We start from the raw sequence: 12775 nt of genomic DNA, 5'->3' as shown, positions 1-12775 counted from the left end.
TACAGTCTACTCTTACTTCAAATTATCTGATCATTCGCTTTTTTAAAAAACTCAATTCCCATTTAGTCATGTTACGTACTTAGCTTAAATTAGTGGATAAGCCCATTATTAAGCACAAAAACTGAATTATTCAGAGTAAACTGCATAGTGCAGTGAAAGGGGGCAATCCTTGCTTAACTCCAATTTAAAATTATTACTCCAGTGTCATTATACTAGCGTATTTCTATATTTCTATCTATGCAGGTTATATTTTCCCCACTAATATCAGCCATCAATTGCTGTGGCGATCTCTCTTACCAATGGATGTCACTCCATTTGAAGTTATATAAAAATCTAGAAGCAGTTACATTTTTTTCCCTCTTTCCCAGAGGGCAGTTATAACCACCAACAAAACTGAACTATCAAAAATCCAATTTATTTAAATTTTGTGTGTAGGTTAAGTTTATAGTTTACACATTTTAACTTAGCAGTGCAATCAGTAGGACACCTGGAAAGAAAAAGGTTATTTTTGAAGTGATAAATGGCTGCAAAAAGCATTTTTTTCTGGTCCAGATAAAGTCAAAGTACACTAGAACCAGACAGGGAAACGTTATGTACTAGTGTTTCTGATCAGAGTCAGAGGGTGCTCTTTAAAAAAGGAATGTTCCAGGAGAAAAATTCACCTCTATATCTGTGAACCTCACTTCCTACACAAAACAAAAAAAAGGTAAACTTAACATTTGTGGATTTAGTTTTTCTTTCACTGATGTTGATCTTGCGCATCTAGATGTACAGTCATTGCCCACCAAAAAAAGTAATTAATTGCTTGAAGCACTGAGAGACCTCTCAATGATACAATAAGGCACCACATAAACACAAGTGTTTATTTTTTCCCCCAGACATCAGAGATCTTCCCACACATTTTCAGAGAGCTTGAAAGTGATACAGGATGACTTGGAAGTGCTGCACCTCATGCCTCCAGTCCCTTAAGCTTGGTGCAAAGCTATAATACCACACTACTTCAGCAGTTTTTGCATGAGGAGTAAAGGAGAACTCTTTGCTAGGACTGCAGTTCATCCATTATCAGAAATTTTAGTTCAGCACCTGGTACAGCTCTAAAGTTGAGGGAAATGTCAGCATCCAGTGCTCCCGGCATTATTTTTCAATGCTGAAACACTTTGAAAGTTATCAAAGGAAGTCAAATGGAAATGGCTGTAATAACCTTCATTTGGAACAATGAACTGCAGGCAAGTTGCAGGTTCACATTTTACCAGAGGTTTTGAAGTGATTTTTATGAGCCTTCCCTGGAACATTCCTTTAATTGGTAGCTAACCTGTACATTTCTGAAAAAAAGTATTTTTTTCAAAAAAAGTATATACATTGAACTGGAAACTTAAAAAAAAATCTCCATGCATCACTGATACACAATATAAATATAGTAACCAGCCTCTTGAATCAGTACAGCTAAATTTACTGAGTCATCCTGCTGTGGATTACAACACAAAAAGGTCTATTCAGGAGACCTTACATTTCCACTTACTAGAGGCAAAGATGTCGGACGCTCAACTCTGAAACTATTTTCAACAGATGGGTTTGGACTGATATCATCAGATCTCTCCTATGAAAAGGTTAAACATATACAACACTGAAGGTTAGAATTTTGTTCAAAACAATTCTAAAACCAGTAGTGCATAGGTGAATTGTTCTCTTTATGCTAGGTACAAGAGCACAATAATGTGGGTTCATTTGTTCAAATCCTCAAGAGTGCTACATTAGCAAGTGTCCACATCTGCTGCCCTTAATGCTGCAAGTCTAATGAAACCGGAAAGAGCAAAATGTCATTTACCTAAAATACTACATATTAAATAGCAAGAAATTTAGATTAGAAATAGATATGACTACAAAGTATTTTAGATTGTGTGATGCATTTATCCATAAGTTTTAAATGCAGTGGATGGTTACATTTTCTCTAAAGAGGTTTACTTATCCATGTTTAAGCTGAGGAAGATGAACTGTAGTACAAGGGTAGGATATTCCATTTACCAACGGGAATTGAGAAGTTCACAAATGATAAAGTCAGCCCATTGAGAGGACGACACTGATCACCACAACATATACAGCACCTTTACTGCAGCAAATGTCCCAAGTCGCTTCAGAACTAAAATCCAGATGCTGAGCATGAATAGCGAGAGTTAGAGGTGGTCAAGGCAAGGCTGAAGAGATGTATTTTGAGGGAGCTTTTGAAGGTGGGAAGAAATAAACCAAGATGCATGGATTTAGAAGAGAATTCCAGTACGTGGGGACGTGACGTGTGAAGATGAAGTCTGGTGTAGAGTAGGGGAGAAAGACCTACAATATTCAGACTAAAAGAAATGGTGGATGCATTTTGAGATATAGGGCGGAAGGATGTTGCAGTGATAAAGCGTAGCGAGGCCACACAGGGACTTGTAGACTAAGATTTTGAAATCAATGCATTAGGGGATGAAAGCCCATGTAAGTTACCAAGCGATAGCATAATTTATTTTTCCTTTTCAGATGCTGATGGATCGGCTGTATATTTTGTTTTAATAATTTGAAAGCACAGCTGGTAGTTGTTCCTTCTCTCTTTCAGTCAATGGATTATGGAATCTTAGACTTCAGAATTGGGGAGGGGATAGTGAGCATGTGCAAGCAAAAAACAAACAAACCTATGAACAGACTCTTTGTAGCTATAGATGATGCAAACAGTAATGTACTCTATTTCAATTTTCATTCAGGTCAGTCTCTGCCATCGTACACAAGTTGTGCTGCTGAGAAAATCTTTGGCCCTGAAATTCTGTGGGCCAGGGAGGGCAGAATTTGTGGCAGATGCAGAGTCCGGCAGGGTTCGGCCCCTTTCCAGCTTTGTTGGACATGCCAGCATTTTCAGGGCGGGCTTATAATATGCTTACCTTCCAATTGGCAGGTGTATAATAATTCAGTGCATATGAGGGATGCAAGTCATAAGATGCAGTTCCCTCAGTTAAGCCCTTAAGACAGCATGCCATGGATGCAAATCCCTGGGGCAGTTTAAAAAGCTACAGTCCTGTTTCACAAAGCAAATCAATGCAAGACCAGTAGAAGGGGAAAAAAAAATCACACATTTGGAGCCACTAACTAAGCCTTGTGGGCCCACAAACACTGTGGCAAGATGCTGCAGTAAAATTCCTTTACTCCACTCATGCTGGAAATGGCACACATGCTTGTCCAGGACATGCAGGTTGGCCTGACATTAGGATTTCTGATGGAGATAGGAACAAGGTTAGTGGGCAGGTAGAAGTTCTTCTCTGCCCCAGGAACTCTACCACAAGAATGGTCAAGTTAAAGGTTGAACATCTCCACGGCACCATTTAATGTTGAGCCCAATTGAAAGTCCAGACATATTTTTCTGATACCCTTTAAAATAGCTTGATCTTTAATCTTCATTTTAAGTTACTTGGACTCACCGCCAGATGTGTACAAATGGATTTCAGAAGCTTATAGGTTGCATCCCTGGACAGCAATGAAACAAACATAAACTGCAACAAAAAGTTTAAAAGAGCATTATTAAACTTCAGCTACACAAGAGGATCACACTTGCTTTGAATTAAATATATTAAAGCGTGTACGACAGCATTCCCCCAAGTGATTGGGCTCATTGCATAACTGGAGACTCACCTTCTCAAGTTCTGTTGATACGCATAGAGCATTTGGCACCAGCAAGGCAGTTTTATGTTTCTTAATGTGAGTCACAGAAAAGGCAGGTATTGCAATCTGAAATGTAAAAATCAATGTAAAAAAAGTTACAAATCTTACACCTAGTTCACCTGATGGCAGCTAACAAAACCTCAAAGTTGTAAAAAATTATGCTGAATTACATTTTAAAATCTCAATGTAAAACACGATAGGGGTAAATTTTGCAAGGCCCCATCTCCAACCTGTGCACCCATCTAGCAAAGCTCCATACTGGGAGCAAGGTCGTTCAAATTTATCCCTTATATCTTAAGATTAAGTCAATATTGTTGCCAAGGCAGATGGATAGGAGAAAATCAAAGTTAAGGAACTGAATATAACTCTCCAAATAAATTATAAACCACCTTCTAGAACATACAATTCAGAATGTGAGATAATACAAAGGTTTCAGCAATTCTATAAACTTGGGGTTTAATTATCCTCAATGATATTCACCCAGCTTTACTGATGCAGAAACAGGCCACCAGATTTCTCACTCAAAACAATAGTCTACGTGAAATTAGGTAGCAACTTTTCCTATTAAACACTGCCATAATGGGCAGTTTTAACAAAGCCTTCCTTTCTTCCCTATACAAACAGTAAAAACTTCAAACCTTAATATCTTTTCCGAAGACTTTGGACTGAAAGCAAATCCAGTTTTCGGACACAAACAGTTTCCCTTGGTACAGCATGTCTTTTTGTAAAGCACAAGTAAAGCCTAAAAATAAAAAATTAATGCTGGTATTTTAGGTATTACTTTTCAGCAAGAAAATACAGTTACTTTTGCTGTCCCCATTCTGTAGTCATCAAAATGCTGCAATTTGGCACAGATGATGAAGGACTTTTTAAAAAGATTGAAACACCTACTACCCACCGAAAGGCAGACACCCAATTGATAAAGGCCTTATGTTGCTGAGCCAAACAGGAGTTTCCCATATTTAATTCTTGGCTTGTACCGAATTAGCTGATCTCAGCTGGTGTAGCAATGGAGACACCAAAATTGCAAAAGGAAAAAGCTACGGTTTACACTCCTGATTGTCCAATGACTCCAACTGAATAAGTGCACCTGTGTCACCAATGAAGGACAGGATTAAGTTTAGCTGTGATCCCCACAATGGTTTAACATGCTGCTTAGGATCACAACAGTCACTTAAGACAAGGTAACAGGAGATGCCCAGCAAACGTGGAACCATACCCTATAACCCACACTTCAGCTGACTTCCAAAAAACACAGGGCAGAAACATGAAGGTGGTCAATTTGACCTTTTCTTACTCTGCAGGGAGAGATCTTGACTCTGATATTTAAGGGGAGGGAGTGGGGGAGACTTGCAGCGGCTGGGAAACCCGGAGGTGCAGGGAAGTCCTGACTAATTTAACAGTAGGACCTCATTTGATTTTTTTTCTCCTTCATTTGCCGGCCGGCAGCCAGCCAGATTGAGAGGCTGGCCAACTGTTGGGTAGGAAGGCCTGTGGTACAAGGCCACAACTGGGAGTGGAGAGATTGTTGGGGAGTGGGGAGAGAGAGAGATTTTTTACTTCCACCTGAGGGAAGATGAGGCTTCGGTTTAACGCCTCATCTGAAAGACGGCACCTCCGACAGTGCAGCACTCCCTTAGTACTGCACTGAAGTGTCAGCCTAGATTTAGTGCTCAAGTCTTTTTAGAGTGGGACTTGGACCCACTGACTCAGAGGCAAAAGTGCCATCAACTGAGCCACAGCTGACATCTATTAGGCTCATTTATACCATTAGGATTGGTCTATCATAAGATTCAAGTGAGTTCCCCACTTACTTTGTTTTAGTGATTCATCCTTTTCAACATCCTTAAAGATCTTGTGGTAGGTTGCATTAGTCTTCGAAGGCTAGAGAAAAATCAGAGGTAAAAAAAAGTAAATAATCACTTGCACTTCTCCTCCTCACCACCATGTTATAAAAGAACAGGTGAAAGCAAAAAAGAGAAACAGTTAACAGACATCGTTGTACCAATTTCCAATGTTTCCAGTTTTCTTTCCATTCTATGACCAAAAGGGTGGCAAGATAACCAGTTCCTCACCCTTCATCAATGTCGCTAATGAAATTTAACGTATGCAGGAAGCTTAGTAAAACTCTAGACCGGTGTTCTGTTAGCAGATCTTGGACGAGGACGCTACAATTGGCAATAGTTGGTACTTTGGCATCAGTTCCATGCAGTTCAGATCCTGGGAGGCTAATCACAATACATACTTTTGCTGCTTTTATATTGTTACGATGCTGCAGGAGTTTAGTTCCACTCCCCTGCTCTTCCCCATAGCCCTATAAATTTTTTCCCTTCAGGTATTGATCTAATTCCCTTTTGAAAGTTGCTATTGAAACGGCTTCCACCACCCTTTCAGATCATTATAACTCGCTGCGTAAAACAAAAACGCTTCTTCATGTCGCCCCTCGTTCTTTTGCCAGTCACCTTAAATCTGTGTCCTCTGGTTACCGACCCTTCTGCCACTGGAAACAGTTTCTCATTTGCTCCATCAAAACTGTAAGAGTCTCAAAATTCACAGATCCCCCAAAACTCGGAGAAAAACCCTAAAGAAATTTACCTTTTCCCTGAGTATGGAAAACTTTGGCCATTGACCAAAATCCTAAGATGGAAGGATAGGTGAGAGGTCAACGGACAAATTTAACAACACACAGTGGAATGTGGGAGAATTACTGCTTCAGACATGTCTGTTTTAATGCAAAACCTACAGCAGGTGGTCAACACTCACTGCCATTGAAAGAGGCAACTGCTCCAGACATGGTGAGGCCATGTCTTTGTTTTAAAGCAAAACTGATCAACACCTAGGACATTGGATACAAAAGGAAGCCTTGTGTGACAAGCTCTAAAAATCGGAATTAACAATGACCCATCGGGAGAAGCAATTGCAACATGATGAGGGACCATCAAAAAGCCATCAAAGATTCTTAAGGACTTTGTAAGAACGGTTTTAAAAAAAAAACACTCCATGTCTATTTAAAGTGACGAAGATCATTGTAAGAGAGGGATATAGAAGTGGAAACTTGAAACCTCTCTCGCTCTCTTGCTTGCACTGGTGTTCTGCTTCTCTAGTTCTGCCTGTCTCTGGAAGGAAGAGCAGCTTCCAGTGAACAACAAGGCGAGGGGGCAACAGAAAAGCAGTTCGACAGGGAAGGTCAGCAGCCCTAGAAGCAGGCCGACACACAAGAAACCACCAGAGCAACAGCCCCAGTGACCATCAGACACCTCGCGGCTACAAGGGCCTTACGAAACAACCAACCGGGTAATATTGAGCCACTGCGACCAAAGAAAACCAACTCGGGAGAAAACCGAAGATCCGCAAAGCTTCCACTCTACTATCTATTTCGGACTTACCTCTGGGTGAATTACTGTCAAGGATTTGTTTGGTGAGCATTATCTCTGGCCCTTTAGAGTCCAACTTAGCTAGTACAGTGGAATTGGGAGGGGTGAGGTATCTTTCTACTGTATTTTCCCTCGTGTGTACCGAAGTGTTCCCCATTTTATTAGAGTGTTAAGATTGTTGTGTTGTATTTTCTCTCTTGAAGGTCAAAGTTTCTTGCACCAAAACCAGTTGTCAGCTGCACTTTGTCACAACCCCCAAATAAGTCCAAGGTCTAGAACCCAGGAAGTGGGAGCGATTCGAACCATTCAGCAGTCAGAGGTGAAGCTGACACGCACCACCACCCCCTACAAAACCAGTCATGATTTTGAACACCTCTATTAAATCTCCTCTTAACCTTCTTTGCTCTAGGGAGAACAATCCCTGCTTCTCCAGTCTCTCCACATAACTGAAGTCCCTCATCCCTGGTACCATTCTAGTAAATCTCTTCTGCACCCTCTCTAAGGCCTTGATATCCTTCCTAAAGTGTGGTGCCCAGAATTGAATGCAATATTCCAGCTGTGACCTAACCAGTGTTATATAAAGGTTTAGCACAACTTCCTTGCTTTTGTACTCTATGCCTCCATTAATAAAGCCCGGGATCCCATATGCTTTTCTTTTTAAACAGCCTTTTCAACTTGACCTGCCACCTTCAAAGATTTGTGTACATACACCTCCAGGTCTCTCGGTTCCTGCATCCCCTTTAAAGTTGTACCATTTAGTTTATATTGCCTCTCATGCACCAAATCAGTATTAGGTAACAGACCTGATTTTTAAATATTCTTCTGACCAAAATGTGTCATTTTCCAACTTTTGTCAGTCTTTCAATCTCCGGGCACCCATGGAACTAGAGCATGCAAAGGGCATTTTTTTTTTTTTTTTTTTTTTTTTTTTGAGGTCTTGAATCTGCTCCATTTCGAAAAGCCATTGAATTACAGCCTTCAAAATGTTTCCATACCGCTGATTAAGAATTCTAGTGCTTTATTGCGGGTCCCCTAGCAGAGATATTTGAATCATCCACCGCTACAGGTGAGGTGCCTGAAGATTGGAGGGTAGCAAATGTTGTGCCTTTGTTTAAGAAGGGCGGCAGGGAAAAGCCTGGGAACTACAGACCAGTGAGCCTGACATCTGTAGTGGGTAAGTTGTTAGAGGGTATTCTGAGGGACAGAATCTACAGGCATTTGGAGAGGCAGGGACTAATTAGGAACAGTCAGCATGGTTTTGTGAGAGGAAAATCATGTCTCACGAATTTGATTGAGTTTTTTGAAGGGGTAACCAAGAAGATAGATGAGGGCTGTGCAGTAGACGTGGTCTACATGGACTTCAGCAAAGCATTTGACAAGGTACCGCATGGTAGGTTGTTACATAAGGTTAAATCTCATGGGATCCAAGGTGAGGTAGCCAATTGGATACAAAATTGGCTTGACGACAGAAGACAGAGGGTGGTTGTCGAGGGTTGTTTTTCAAACTGGATGCCTGTGTCCAGCGGTGTGCCTCAGGGATCGGTGCTGGGTCCGCTGTTATTTGTTATTTATATTAATGATTTCGATGAGAATTTAGGAGGCATGGTTAGTAAGTTTGCAGATGACACCAAGATTGGTGGCATTGTGGACAGTGAAGAAGGTTATCTAGGATTGCAACGGGATCTTGATAAATTGGGCCAGTGGGCCGATGAATGGCAGATGGAGTTTAATTTAGATAAATGTGAGGTGATGCATTTTGGTAGATCGAATCGGGCCAGGACCTACTCCGTTAATGGTAGGGCGTTGGGGAGAGTTATAGAACAAAGAGATCTGGGAGTACAGATTCATAGCTCCTTGAAAGTGGAGTCACAGGTGGATAGGGTGGTGAAGAAGGCATTCAGCATGCTTGGTTTCATTGGTCAGAACATTGAATGCAGGAGTTGGGATGTCCTGTTGAAGTTGTACAGGGCATTGGTGAGGCCACACTTGGAGTACTGTGTACAGTTCTGGTCACCCTATTATAGAAAGGATATTATTAAACTAGAAAGAGTGCAGAAAAGATTTACTAGGATGCTACCGGGACTTGATGGTTTGACTTACAGGGAGAGGTTAGACAGACTGGGACTTTATTCCCTGGAGAGTAGGAGGTTAAGGGGTGATCTTATAGAAGTCTATAAAATAATGAGGGGCATAGATAAGGTCGATAGTCAAAATCTTTTCCCAAAGGTAAGGGAGTCTATAACGAGGGGGCACAGATTTAAGGTGAGAGGGGAGAGATACAAAAGGATCCAGAGGGGCAATTTTTTCACTCAAAGGGTGGTGAGTGTCTGGAACGAGCTGCCAGAGGCAGTAGTAGAGGCGGGTACAATTTTGTCTTTTAAAAAGCATTTGGACAGTTACATGGGGAAGATGGGTATCGAGGGATATGGGCCAAGTGCAGGCAATTGGGACTAGCTTAGTGGTATAAACTGGGCGACATGGACATGTTGGGCCGAAGGGCCTGTTTCCATGTTGTAACTTCTATGATTCTATGATTCTATTATCGTAACTCACATGGTTTGCTCCAAATTTTTAAGATTTCTTGATCATCTACTTTGATGTTCCATTTGACATCGCACCTGTCTTCAGTTTGACACTGAGCTGGTTCATGTATTATACTCACGTGTTATGATGCAAGACAGTGTGACAAGTAAACTGATACAATGAATTGGTCAGCACATTTAGTGGGCCAATGGAGGAAGTTGTGGCTCTTATAATGTGTTGCGAGATCTCTGGATAAGTGCACCTCTGCTGCCATTGGCTGTGTAGAACTTGTGACAGTCTTAGACTGTTAGATGGCATTGGGCTTTTTTTTTTATTTTGTAGGGGGGGAGGGGGTGGGGGGTTAGAAACCAAGTGAAAAGAAAAAAGGCAGGACACCTGTTCCTAATTCCTACCTTATGACCCCTGTTGGAAAATTCAAGAATGTGAATATCAGGTTAAAACAGACTCAACTTCAGTAAACATGGTCACCACTTAATAGCCTGCCAATACTAGTTATCTAGGCTCACAGGAACATCCACTTGGGCACTGAAGGCAGCTGGCACCCATGGGTCAACATCTTCAGAAGGTGGGAGAAGTGGAATACTGGAAATGTCCAATTGGAATACATAGCGCAATAGCTGCCGCAGCAAATTCCAGGCATTTTTATTTTAAAATTTTCAGTTCACATACAGAGCTGCTGAAAGCAATACCACAGCAACAAAGCATTCAGATCAGAATAATTTTTTAAAAAAAAACACTACCATTTTTGTTTCCCTACCAGGTTCCACTGTTTATTTTTGGGATCAACCGTAGGGGAAAAATGCCTCCAAATTACCTGATAACTAGTTCAGAAAGGCAATTTTTTTAAAGCTAACTAAGGCCTATGAAGTTAAAGATCAAAGGGTTTATATCATAGATGTGACCAGATTAACTTAACATGTTAAGTTTCAGACCAGAAGTGCTACCACATAGAATTGTCCAAAGCACTCTAAAAAGGATTAAAAAATGTTTTTATGGAAAAACTTTTGTTTCACTGCATACATTTAGAAGGGATGTTTCATGCTAGCACTAAATTTGGGGCTATCTGGACTTTATGGAGGGCATTGTGTCTTGGCAAACTTGAATTTACTGGTTGCTCTCCTGCTACTTGTAACAGTGGAAATTTAGGTCAGGTACAGCATAAAGGTTGTTGGGTCAGGACCAGAGATTGGGGGTGTGGGAAAGAGAAAGAATACTAAAAATAAAAAATGATCAGCATGGAGGTGATCTCAGAGTTATCACTGAGTCTAAAATCAGTTCCAACATTGGTTCATGCGCTAAATCAGTATTAGGTACACAGGCCTGATTTTTAAATAGAATATACCTTGTACAGCTATGACATCATATGGAAATCTACACTCCAAAAATGATCTTTGGATTTTGCCAATAAACTCCCTGATTTACTTTAACTAAATGGTGGGGAAGGGGGTATAGAAAAGATGGAGGGGGAAAAAAGGATACAGGAAACATTTTGGCCAGCAATTAACAGACTCCAAATCTTAGATACACTGATTGAAGGCTGTGAGAGATTGGCAGAAGAGTTGTACAAAATTCAAGTTGAAGTTAGCAACTAACAGAATGGACCTCTTATTTCTGGGGAAACTGTAGCTTGTGGAAAAATGAGAATTACACTATTGAGTACAAGAACAATAGTTTTAAAGAACCATTCCTCAAGATGTAAAAGTGATTATGCATTAGCCTCAGTTATACTCCTGGAATAGGATAATTTAATTTGAAATTTGATTTTTTTTTACAAAAGATATTTTTACATTTAACCATGTTCATATGTATCTTGAACTCAGCCATTTGCATCAAGTGCAAATGTGTTTTTGCTCATAAGTCTTTAGTACCGACCCCTTACTGAAGTTAACATCAAGTAATGGTAATCCTGGAAGGTACATTTGGAAAGATTAACAACCAAATTGGTTTATGTAATGGGATGCAATGTTGCTTCCCCAGTCTACTGAGTTCCCAACCTCAGCTGTTTTAATGTGAAAATATAGTCACCTGATTACTTGCACAGACCTCGGTGTTCAAGCTCAGGAGCAGAACTGGTAGAGACCTGGGAGTAGGTCAGCCACACACCTGCTCAGTTGCAAGATCTGGACAGACCAAGAGGGGAGGGAAAGACAAAAAAAAATTAGAGCATATTAAAATACTCACATTGGTGGTGGATTTTTTTCGTTCGAGTTTTGTCTCATACTCTGTAGGACTGGGTGGAAATACTGTGTCATAAGTCTTTGATCTGAAAAACAAAGTTTTACATTATATCCAAGTTGATTAGCAGGTTACAGGAACTTTTGCCTACATTAAATACATACAACTGCCTTCCAGTTCTATAGTGTAGAAATCCACTTAGTCATGAATGCAAACTACGATGCAACAATTTTATTGAAACAGTTTGGCAACCTTTGCTGGGGAACATGTAGCTTTTCCAGCTCACTTCATAGTAACAAAGACAAACGTCCCTTTAGAATAACCATGTACTTTTCCATTACCCAAATCATTTGAAACAGAGCTAGAGTTGTACACTTTGAGGAAAATAGTTAAAAGGGATATTGAAGGGGTAAATGACATAGGGAGAAATATAATATGCTTAAAAAGGCACATAAATGAGGATTGCCTCAAAATTCAAAGGATGTCAAGTAGTGCTCTCTAGTATACTTCCAGTGTTTGGGAAAGGAGAGTTCACTAATAAAATTAAGAATGTAAATGAATGGTTGACAACCTGTCAAAGCAACAGTGGCTCCTTCATAAATAATTGGGAGCTCTAGCAGACTAAAAACAACTAGTCTGCACCTAAACCAAATAGAAACAAAAACTTGCAAGAATCATTGAGGCAGTAATTAAAAATCATTTAAACCACAAAGGCAGGTGGGGGGGGGGGGGGGGGGGTGGAGGGGGAGGTGCAGAAAGATAACCAGAGATCCCACATGGGATGGATTGTAGGGTATAAAGTAGCCAGCAGGTGGGTATGGACACTGCAACCCTGAGACATACATGTGCAGGAGCCCATGAATAAGTTGACACTGGGGAACATGCAAGAAAGCAAATCTACATCAAGTGCTTGAATATAAACACTAGAAGTGTTAGAAATAAGACGACAGAACTGGAGGCTGTTGTGGCAGGAGGGAACTATGGCGTGGTGGTAATAT

The 12775-nt window shown here is 40.6% G+C and overlaps 1 protein-coding gene across 3 annotated transcripts in view; it reads right to left on the bottom strand.

Moving 5' to 3' along the window:
- LOC137320983 (GRAM domain-containing protein 2B) overlaps nucleotides 1–12775 on the bottom strand; it is a 92378-nt gene that overhangs the window by 20975 nt on the left and 58628 nt on the right. For all 3 annotated transcript variants that reach the window (XM_067983051.1, XM_067983052.1, XM_067983053.1), the window contains 6 exons: nucleotides 11784–11865; nucleotides 5499–5568; nucleotides 4323–4426; nucleotides 3655–3750; nucleotides 3444–3515; nucleotides 1520–1597 (listed from right to left, as the gene is read on the bottom strand). In XM_067983051.1, coding sequence (XP_067839152.1) covers nucleotides 1520–1597; nucleotides 3444–3515; nucleotides 3655–3750; nucleotides 4323–4426; nucleotides 5499–5568; nucleotides 11784–11865 — 502 coding nt within the window. The remainder of the gene's footprint in view (nucleotides 1–1519; nucleotides 1598–3443; nucleotides 3516–3654; nucleotides 3751–4322; nucleotides 4427–5498; nucleotides 5569–11783; nucleotides 11866–12775) is intronic.

Source organism: Heptranchias perlo, chromosome 4, assembly GCF_035084215.1.
Source record: "Heptranchias perlo isolate sHepPer1 chromosome 4, sHepPer1.hap1, whole genome shotgun sequence".
NCBI lineage: Eukaryota > Metazoa > Chordata > Chondrichthyes > Hexanchiformes > Hexanchidae > Heptranchias > Heptranchias perlo.
The sequence above is the reverse complement of the archived record's forward strand: the minus strand, read 5'-3'. Positions and strand labels throughout refer to the sequence as shown.